The sequence below is a fragment of the Motacilla alba genome, chromosome 3, assembly GCF_015832195.1.
Source record: "Motacilla alba alba isolate MOTALB_02 chromosome 3, Motacilla_alba_V1.0_pri, whole genome shotgun sequence".
In the NCBI taxonomy this organism is placed as follows: Eukaryota; Metazoa; Chordata; class Aves; order Passeriformes; family Motacillidae; genus Motacilla; species Motacilla alba.
Window position 1 is genome coordinate 82,884,090 of NC_052018.1, and position 10,336 is coordinate 82,894,425.

The following is a 10,336-nucleotide window of genomic DNA, read 5'->3' on the forward strand; positions in this document are numbered from 1 at the left end:
TTGGCAGGCACTGTCTCTTTGTGGAAAAAATTAGGAGGCATTTAGCGAAGTGAGACAGAAAACAAACAGAGCAGGGCAGGAGACTGCAGGCCTGCCAAGGAGGCTGGGCTCCTGACACAGGGATGTGGGCACTCTCTGGACGGAAGCAGGAGGTGGTGGGAAAGCAGCATGGTGGAGCGCCCTGCCCCGGCAGCCCCAGAATCTTACTCCCGACCCCCCCTGCCTCTTCCCCCACACCTCCGGCTCCTGTCATCTCCTCCTCAGCACCTTTCTGTTTCTCTCTTCCCTGGATGGTTGGGCAGCGGGACCTGGGCTGCGTGCCAGCTCTGGTACCCGATACTTCTTCTTGTCCTCCGCGGGTGCCACTAGACCCACAGGGCTCCAGCCCCCGTGACTTGAGCCAGGGCCCACCACTCACCCCCAAGGGCAGGGGGTGTGGAGCAGGGGACACACTGCCTTCAAATACTCCGAACACGGCGCTCACCCTGGCTCTGTCCTCTCTCCCAGGTATGTCTATGGGGTCAGTCCCTGCCCGTTTCTAGGGACAGCGATGTGACCTGGTGGGGGTTGGAAGGGGGATCAGTGGCTTGGCTGGCAAGGGGAAGCATGTTGGGGCTTGCTGGGACCCACAGGGGAAGCTGAGGTTCTCTTGCCTATTTTGGGTTGAGATCTGTTTGCTTGGAGACAAGCAGTGGGCCCGGTGGGGTTTCTGTGTGCAAGGCAGTTGTGTTTGCAGATCCCTCTGCTAATCCCGAGTGAGGATGTCTCCTCCCCACAGAGGCACTGGCAAGCTGCCAGGAGGGGATTTTGGGATGTTTTCTCTGGAAGCCCGGATGGCTCACAAGGGCAAGGCAGGAGCTGCCATGCCCCCGAGCTCTATGTGTGGGAAGGCAGGGGAGCGGTGCTGCAGATGGCTCCGACATCAACAGGGTGGCACCTGCCGGGTTGGCAGAGCCCTCGATCCTTTGCAGGCATACTGTTGTCCTGCTCTGTCTTTCCCACGCGGCCCAAGGGGTTTCCAAAATCCCTCTCCACAATCCACCGGCTATGTTTCGGCTCCATCGTAGCTCAGGCTCCGCCGCCGGCAGGGTCCTACCGGAGGAGGAGGCGAGCTCTGCCCAGAAGCCCACGGGCACCTGCGCCAGCACAGGCTGCGCTGCCTTCAGTGCGTGCCGGGGCTGGCAGGGACTACAGATCCCAGCATGCTGCAGCCTGCCTCTTCCTCCTCCTCCTCCCCCTCCTCCTCCGCCCTACCTGGCAGGGCGCGGGCAGGGATGCTGCAGGCGGCGTTGGAGCAGGCATCCCCGGGGCATGTCCTGGGGGGGCCGGGGACACGGCGCAGGCAGCCCCGCTGCAGGTGAAGCCCTGGGAGAAGTGCCGGAGCACCCCATGCTGCGCCGCCCCGACTGGAAAAGGACAAGGCAGGCCTGCGGTTCCTCCTGGCGGCTAATCCCCCTCTGCCCCGGAAAGAGGGGGTGACCGGGCAGGGAAAGTCCCTTCTCGGGGCTCTGGGGGCCACGTCTCTGGGGCTCTCAGAGCGATGCCTGAGCGGTGCAGCGCCCGAGCAGGTGGTGACGGGAAAAAAGGAGCGGTGGGTGCCCGGGAGGGAACAGTGGCGCCGGGGACGCCCTTGGCTTTTCAAGGTGACCCAGGAAAGGGCTGTGAGAGCCCCAGGGAAGTGGAATTGAAAACGGGAGATTTGCTGGTTTTGGCCAGAGAGGCCGCTGAATTAAATGTGCCTTTTGTGCCACCGAGCCCCGGGGTTGGAGGGAGCTGGGGCAGGCAGGGTGGGCAGACACAGCCCACTGCGCACATGCTTCGCTCACAGCCCCAGGATTGGGGACAGAGAGCTGCAGGCTCACAAATCCCTTAAGAACCTGCTGCAAGCAGCTGGGCAGCCAGCATGAGCAGCCTGGGTATCTCGGGAACACAGTTTCCTTGCGGAGGGAAGGCTTGCTGTGCCCGGCCAGCAGAATAGGCTGTGTGCCACAACCCTTTGGCTTAAGGACTCCAAGCTGCAGGTTTCCAAAGCTCCTGTGCTGTCCTCTCGTCATTTTCTGGGTTGGTGTTTGACTCTCAGTACTGTGGAACATTTACTGGCAGCATGGGTTGGGGTTAAAACCAGGGCTGTCCCTGCCTGGCATGTGTCTCTCATTTTCCCATAAAATCTTCTGTTTGCTTTCCAGACGGAGAGCAGCCATAAGACTTGCTGGGACCTGTGCTAACTCTTGCCACACAAGATGACAGCAAGAGACGGGCCCCAAGATAGGTAATGATGGGTTCTGATGTAGCTGTGGGGGCACATCTAGGATACCAGGAGGTGAGGGAGGACAGGGGGACCCAGCATCTGGGAGACCCCCTCTCCTGCATGCTAACTGGGCTACCAAGCTGTCCCTTCTTTTTCAGCTTTTCCACAGCAAATGGGCTGTAAACTGTAAACAGTTCCCTGTAAACACGCTTGGGAAGACTAACTCCCTCCCAGACTTTGTGATGGATGCTGTGTATCTGGGTGCCACATGCTGAGGAGCAGCCAGCCTCTCCCTGCCTTTGTGGCCTCCTGGGGAGGGCCTTCCACAGCCCCTCTGAAGTGCCACATCCCTGGCAGTCCAGACTAGCAAGGGCTGTGGGGCAGGGCACTAAATATTGTCTGGTGCCTCCCACTGCAGGGTCAGGGACAGTCAGAAGCAATACCCAGCTTCCGCTCCAAACCCAGCTCTGTCCCCTTCACAGGTACAAGGCTGTCTGGCTGATCTTCTTCATCCTCGGCCTGGGAACGCTGCTGCCATGGAATTTCTTCATGACCGCCAGGGAGGTGAGGGCTTCCCTCCTGCTGTTGTCCATGACAGTAATTGTCCCCTGCCGTGTCTAGGGACCGTGGTGTAGATATGGCAGCATGGCACAGCATGCAGAGGACCACAAGCGTGTGTGACCTGGGTGTGACGAGTGGCACTGAGGCAGCAGGAGGGATGGGCATGGGTCTGAACAAAGTATAAGTGTGGCCTTGGAAGGCCTCACAGAATCTCAGCCCCACCAGGCTACTTCCTTTGCAGTATTTCATCAGTCGCCTTGAGGACTCGGAGGAGACGAGCCATGTCAGGAACCAGACTGATGAGGGCACCGTCACACCCTCCTACCTGCAGTCCGTGTTTGACAACTTCATGACTCTCTGCGCCATGGTGCCCCTCCTTATCTTCACCTGCCTCAACTCCTTCATCCACCAGCGGTGAGCCTTGCTCCATCCTTGCCCCTGCCAGCCCCCATAGGGCCACCCTGCCCCGGCCTGTTCTCCTGTCCCAGCACTGAGCCAAGCTACAACCCATTCAGTCAAGTCAAAGGCAAAACACCGGTCTCTTGTCTCAGGGGTTGGCTGGGATTCACACAGTTAGAGCTTGGTCCCAGCCCCAGGTTTTTAGGGGGTTGGGTTTTCCTCACTGAGACCTTCATTTTGTAGGATTCCCCAGCAGATCCGCATCTCAGGCAGCCTGGTGGCCATTGGGCTGGTGTTTCTAGTCACCGCGATCATGGTGAAAGTCCCCATGGAGCCTCTTCCCTTCTTCGTCTTTACCATGATCAGCATTATTTTCATCAACTGTGAGTGAAGCAGTGAGGGAAGGAGAGGGACACAGCCCCATGGCTAGGGCTGATCCCTCTGGGAGAAAAGCATGAACCTCACTGTGGAAGAGCCAAGGGGGAGGGGGACTTGCCTTGCCTCGCAGGGCAGGGGCCTTGGCTTCCTGCAGAGGTGCTGGAAGTCCTTGCCTTTGGTTTCTCATATCTGCTCATCTTCCCCCTTTGCAGCCTTCGGCGCCATTCTCCAGAGCAGCCTATTTGGGCTGGCAGGGCTCCTGCCTGTCAGCTACACGGCCCCCATCATGAGCGGGCAGGGTTTGGCAGGCACCTTCGCTGCTTTGGCAATGATCTTCAGTATTGCCAGTGAGTAATCCCTGCCTTGCAGGTGACAGGGCCCTCCCAGACCACTGCTGTCACAGCATCTGGTGAGTGGAAGATGGCAGCAGGGCTTTGCTCCTCTCAGCTGTCATCATCTTCCTTTCCTCTCCCTTCCTGTGCTCTCAGTTGGTGCCCAGCAACCCGAGAGCTTCATCGGTTACTTCACCACGGCCTGTGTGACAATCGCGCTGGCAATCGTCTCCTACGTAGTTCTGCCTCACATGGTGAGACTGCTGTCCTGGTAGGGAAGGGCTTGGGGACATCAGACCTTTGCACATCCCAGCACAAGAACCGTGGCCCATTAGCAGCGTCCGCTTCTTGTGTCAGGGCAGGTTCTCCTGTTCTCCCTGAGCACTCTGGGATATTTCCCACCAGTATAAGATACCCAGTATACTTAGGGTATCTGAGTCCCTGGGTAAGCAGGAAAGCATCAATATCAGACATAATTGGAAGGAATACTCTGCCCATATTGCCCATATCTGCTGTTGTCACACAGCCCCTGGCAGCCTTCTTTCTGCATGAATGAGTCCTCCCTGCTGTCTCTCTGCAGGATTTCTTCCGATACTACTCCATGAAGGACAAGACAGAGTACCGCGTGTACAATGCAGAGCTGGAGACCAAGAGAGATCTGATTAAGAAAGGTGAGGGGCTGAGAAAAGGAAGAGAAAAGAGAAAGAGAAAGAGCTTAAAAAAAGAATGAGACAGAAGGACTGAATTAGATCTCGGCTTTCTGGGGTCTGCTATGCCCTACTTGTATCTCTCCCTGCAGACGAGAATGGGATGGAGCAGAATAACTCAAAGATCATCCCTATCCACAACCCTGATGAGCAGCCCTCTGTCATTGCTATTTTTAAGAAGGTCTGTGAGTTTCCAGCGAGCCTTGTCCTGCCCTCCCTTTCAGGATGGGCACAGGTGTAGGAGAGCATGGGGAGAGGAGACCAGCCCTGCACTGGTCTCTTGCCCTGTGTTTGGTACCAGCATTTTTCTCTCATCTGCCTAGCTCTGGGTCTTGGCTCTGTCTGTCTGCTTTGTCTTCACTGTCACCATCGGCGTCTTTCCTGCCATCACAGCTAACGTGTCCACTGTCCTCGGAGAGGGAAACAAATGGGGTAAGTGTGCCAGGGATGGGGGTGGGGTAGGGAAAAACTGATAACAAGGTAAGTGGGAGAAAAGAAGGTGGGGCTTGAAGGTATGTGGTGCGGTAACCCTGTCTAGATGCCAGGTGCACACCAAAGCTACTCCAGCTGGACAGGGGAGATAAAATATGACAAAAGGCTTTTGGGTTGAGATAAGGAGAGTGAGAGATCACTCATCAATTACTGTCACAGGCAAAACAGACTCAACTTGGGGAAAATTAATTTAACTTATTTACCAGTCAAATTACAGTAGTATAATGAGAAATGAAAACTAAATCTTGAAACACCTTCCATTCACCCCTCCCTTCTTCCCAGGCTTAAGTTTATTTACGATTTCTTTATCTCCTCCCTCTGCAGTAGTGCAGGAGGATGCGCTATTTCTTGAGGGGTATGCGGGTTGCAGTCAGTTCTTCACACATTTCCTCTGCCACTACTTCCTTCTCAGGGGGAGAACACCTCCCACTCTTCCCCTCCTCCAGCATGAGGACCCTCTCATAGGAGGCAGTCCTCCTTGAAGTCCAATGTGAGTGCTTCCCATGGGCTGCAGTTTTTCATGAACTGCTTCAGCCTGGGTCCCTTCCATGGGACACAGTCCTTCAGGAACAGACTGTTCCAGCATGGGTCCCCTGCAGGGTCATAAGTCCTGCTGGCAAACCTGCTTCAGAGTAGGGCGGTCTTCACAGGCAGCAGGTGGATATTGACTCACTGTGGACCTCCTTGAGCTGCAAGAGTGCAGTCTGCCTCACCATGGTCTTCACCACAGGCTGTAGGGAAATTTTTGCTCTGACATCTGGAGCGCCTTCTCCCCCTCCTTTTCCACTGGTCTTGGTGTCTGCGGAGCTGTTTCTGTCATATATTCTCACTTCTCTCTCTGGGTGCAATTGCACACATTGAGATTTTTTTTTCCTTTTTAATATGTCATCCCATAGGCCCTACCACTGTCACTGATGGCCTTTCCCAGTGGTGGGTCCATCCTGGAGCCATCTGACATTGCCTCTGTCAGACCTAGGGGTGCTTCTAGCAGCTTCTCTCAGAAGCTGCCCCTGTAGCCCTGTTACCAAAACCTTGCCACACAAGCCAAATACAGAATGCTGGAAAGGAAGAGGGAACCACTGTGTATGACGGTTTGGATGTGGACAGCAGCCTGGCCGGGAGACCATTCCAGGCCTTAGTGGGAAACTGGTAGGACCTAGACCTGAAAGACAGTCAGTTTCTGTGCAGTGGTATGAGGAACTGGGGCACACTTGGATTCTCACTGACCATCCCCTTCTTCAGGTCTCTACTTCATTCCTGTCTCCTGTTTCCTGCTCTTCAACGTCTTTGACTGGACAGGACGGAGTCTCACTGCCCTCTTCACATGGGTAAGTATGGGGCAGGGAGCAAATGCCAGGCAGTGTCTATCCCTAGGTCCTTCAGCCACAGCTCTCACTGGGGCTGCCATCCATTGTTTTGGAGCAGGAAGGAGGTGCAGAGATCACTCCTCCTTTAGTGCAGATTTACAGGTCAGAGCCGAGAACCACAGTGTTGTTCTGTCCTCCCACCTCTCTTTCAACACGGGTTGGATGAAGCTGCCTCCTCCATTTCAGCCTCTCTGTAAACAAACCTTCACTCCAGCTATGCAAACGACGAGACAGGATGGCGACAGGGAAAGAGGGTGAAAGACAGGGCAGCCCAAAATAAGTGAGGTGAAAGACAGGGCAGCCCTCTGGCCTTGGCACAGGACACAGCTGCTTCAAAGACCCTTGTCACAAGAGCAGGGCAGGGCCATGCCATGTGGGTCACAGAACTGTCCCCTGACACATCCCCTTGCTCTCATCTCCTCAGGATGGGCAAGGAAAGGGACTTTCCTGTCTGGATCTCTTCCTGCCTCTTCACCCACCCCCAAGCACTGTTTCCCCCTGTATTGTTCAGGATGTTTGTTTGGAGAAGCTCCTCAGGACCATGTGCCCCATGGGGTCTGCCTGGGCCTGCCTTCCCCCCGGCCTGGAGCTGCTTCTCCACTGGCCATCACTGCTTGTTGCCTTCGGTCTTGGCCATGAGCCGCCTTGCCTGGTGTCCAGGCCACAGCCTCCATGGCGAGATGACCCAACAGATGTTTCCAAAACAGGGCTGTGTGGAAAGTCTGACTGCATGTGGTTTGGGCCACATTTCCCTGGTTGGGGCCCTGCTCACTCTTTTTCTCCTCAAGCAGGAGAGACAGCTGCTGTCTCCAGTTTGCCCCATAAACATGGCAGCTGGCCTAACCTCAGTTTCCTCCTGTGTTCATGGAGCTTCCTGTGGCCACGCCAGCCCAGCAGCTCCCAAGGCAGCTGTGGGTCTCTCCTCACCTCAGATCAGTGAACCCTGTCATCTGTGAATCTGGCACCTCACTGAGGGGACGAGGTCTGTCTGTCTAGGGGCTGCCTTAGTCCCAGCTGCAGGGACAACACTGGGGGATGGTACCTCCTTCTTTGTCCCAGCCTTAGTTGCTCAGGAACTCTGGTAGGATCTAAGGAGACTGTAACTCGGTCCATGCCTTTCCCAGCACATTCCAAAACAGCCCCAGCATAATCCCTTTCTCAGATTGCTGGATCTTGCCCTGCTTGCTGGTGGATGGCATAGGACGCTGAAGAGCTGGCTAAAGCCCAGTTTGCAGGCACTGACGTGCCAGAGGGGCTTTACCTCAGCCACCCTTGTTCTGCACACTGGCTCACTGCATGAGCGTGCACAAAGCTCTCTTGCCTGCCTGTCTGTTGCCAGCAAGGGCTTAACAGTTGCCCACAAGCTCAGCTCAGTATTTTGGCTCCAGTGCTGTTTCAAGTCACCTGCAACAGGGGTTTCAGACCTAGAACCTACTTATGACTGCAGGTAGTGATGCTGAGATTTGCTGCAGCTGAGAAGGTCTCTCAGCAGCTCTGTGGCTCTTCCACAGCCCTGGCGCAGTAGGGACAGCCTCTGTAGAGCCCCTGCCAGCTTGCCATGGGATGGGGAATGTCCAGTTCTCAGCTGCTCAGCAATCTGTGTTTTTCTCCCAGCCCGGGATGGACAGCTGCCTCCTGCCAGTGATGGTGGTCCTTCGTGTCATCTTTGTCCCTCTTTTCATGCTGTGCAACGTGCAACCCCGTTACTACCTGCCTGTTGTGTTCTCTCATGACGCCTGGTACATCGTCTTCATGATCTTCTTCTCCATCTCCAATGGCTACCTGGCCAGCCTTTGCATGTGCTTCGGGCCAAAGTGAGTGCGAGCTGGGGACAAGGGAAGGGTTGGTTATGCCCCCAGATGACAGCCCTGGAATGACTTGGGGAGTCTAGCTCTGCCCAGCTCTGGCTTCTGGAGAAGAGGCCACAGGCAGAGAAGGGAATTGTCACCCCCCACAGTGTCCGATCTCCCAGGCTTGTGCCTCCATATCCTAGGGATGAGGAAGCTATCTGGGCTCTCCATTTTCCCCACCTGCCGCAGAGGGGAAGGGGCTGAATGCAGTGAGGATCTGGAGGGGAGCAAAGCATGGCACAGCACCCACAGCAGGGTGAGCAGCCTTGCCCAGCATAGGCAGCACAAGTAGCCTGTCAGTAGGGGTCAGAGAGGGATGTCCCTGGTGCCAGGAGCTTCAGGGTGGCCTGCCTGATGCACTTCATGAGCCAACAGTGGGGAGACTTGGAGCTCTTGTGGCTCTGGGAGCCAAGGGGGATTTTCTTGCCGTTCCTCTGCTGCAGACAAGCCTCCCAGCTCCACTGAACAGTGGGGCACTGGACACATATCCTGAGGATGGATCTAACACCTGTTTCTCCCCTAGGAAAGTGCTTGTGCACGAAGCAGAGACAGCTGGAGCTGTCATGGCATTTTTCCTGTCACTGGGTTTGGCCCTAGGAGCTGCCGTGTCCTTTCTGGTCCGAATTCTCATCTAGCAGAGGCACACAGAGGGTGCAGGGACACCAAGACATGGCTCTGCATCCTCCACTGAGGCCCTGGACACCTCAGCACTGTGGGGAAATAACAGCTTACACCTGTCCCTGCCAAATCACACTGCCACAGCAGACATCACACCCAGGGATGGTTCCACTCCTGCGGGTTGGCCTGGTTCCTGCCACGCTCGGCTGTGTGATGCCTTCAGGCCTACGTGCCTTCTCCTTCCCCATGCTGTGTGTGTTGTAAGACCCCCGGGATCTCCAAGAAGTCCAGCTGTCTCCCATGCTGCATAACTTCCCTGGCTCGAGGCCAAAAGCCATTTTCAGCCTCTTTCTCTCTGAGAGAGTGAAAGGCTGGTAACTAGTGTTACTCCTTCTCTTGCCCTTGTCTCCAAAGCACCTAGGAGATTCTCTCCTCTCCTCCTAGGGGGCCTGGAAATGTACCACACCCCTCCTCCTGCTGGTAGACTTGTGAATGGGGAGGAGAGCCCCAGCCAGCCTTGCCATCCCTGCTCTCTGCTATACGCACATCCCCCGCCCAGTGTGTCCCGAAAGTGTAGACATCTGTGTCCCAGCCACAGAAAGAGCCAACACCATGGCTAGGCTGAGGGAGGAGGAGGTCTCCACACCCCACCTTCTCCCCCTCTCCTTGCCTCTCTTCCCTTTTTTTTTGGTGAATCTCACATTGGTATTTTTTTTTCAGCCTCCTAGTTGTGTGACAGGAGGTTCTACTGTGGGTTACAAGAGGAAAAGCAGCAACTCCCTTCCCAACAAAGCTGCCTTCCCTACCCATGTGTGCTACAAGGGAAGGGCTCACCTCTCCCTTGGCTTTCCTGTCCCTTGTCGTGTAAATGTGTCTATACAGTTGCCATTTTCTATAAAAAGAACAAAATGCTCCTTTGGGTATGTGTTTTTGTCTCTGTCGCCACAGGGGAGAGGGGCTGTGGAGGGTCAGGGGTTGAAGTGAGAAGGCCCTGGCATTTCCTGTCCACCCTGTAGTCCCCTGCCACCAGCGTCAGAAATTGTGGGAATGGCATGTGCATGCCCTGCACAGCCAGGCCCAGCTATGAGGACACAGCCAATATGGGAAGGGGATTGTAGAACCATAGACTCAGAAGGGGTCAGCTTGCAAGGGGACTTGAAGATCATCCAGTTCCAAACCCCCTGCCATGGGCTGTGACAACTTCCACTCCACCAGGTTACTTGCAGCTCCATCCAGCCTGGCCCTGAAGACTTTGAGGGGTGGGGCATCCACAGCTTCTCTGGGCAACCTGTTCCAGTGCCTCAGCACCCTCAGAGTAATAAATTTCTTGCCCAACATCTAAACCTTCCCTCTCTTTGAAACCATTCGCCCTTGTCCTGTAACT

General features: G+C 55.6%; 1 protein-coding gene across 9 annotated transcripts in view; it reads left to right on the forward strand.

Moving 5' to 3' along the window:
- SLC29A1 (solute carrier family 29 member 1 (Augustine blood group)) overlaps nt 1–9,866 on the forward strand; it is a 33,963-nt gene extending 24,097 nt beyond the window's left edge. For 6 of the 9 annotated variants that reach the window (XM_038131805.1, XM_038131806.1, XM_038131807.1 and 3 more), the window contains 12 exons: nt 2,187–2,269; nt 2,731–2,812; nt 3,051–3,223; nt 3,452–3,591; nt 3,799–3,933; nt 4,075–4,172; nt 4,499–4,589; nt 4,718–4,806; nt 4,949–5,057; nt 6,360–6,445; nt 8,099–8,298; nt 8,858–9,866. In XM_038131805.1, the coding sequence (XP_037987733.1) occupies nt 2,241–2,269; nt 2,731–2,812; nt 3,051–3,223; nt 3,452–3,591; nt 3,799–3,933; nt 4,075–4,172; nt 4,499–4,589; nt 4,718–4,806; nt 4,949–5,057; nt 6,360–6,445; nt 8,099–8,298; nt 8,858–8,969 (1,344 nt within the window). In that variant the 5' untranslated portion in view covers nt 2,187–2,240 and the 3' untranslated portion in view covers nt 8,970–9,866. Of the gene's footprint in view, nt 1–302; nt 508–574; nt 1,422–2,186; nt 2,270–2,730; nt 2,813–3,050; nt 3,224–3,451; nt 3,592–3,798; nt 3,934–4,074; nt 4,173–4,498; nt 4,590–4,717; nt 4,807–4,948; nt 5,058–6,359; nt 6,446–8,098; nt 8,299–8,857 lie in introns of those variants that run through there. The other 3 variants (XM_038131811.1, XM_038131810.1, XM_038131812.1) reach the window with 3 other exon arrangements.
- The last annotated feature ends 470 nt before the right edge of the window (nt 9,867–10,336 follow it).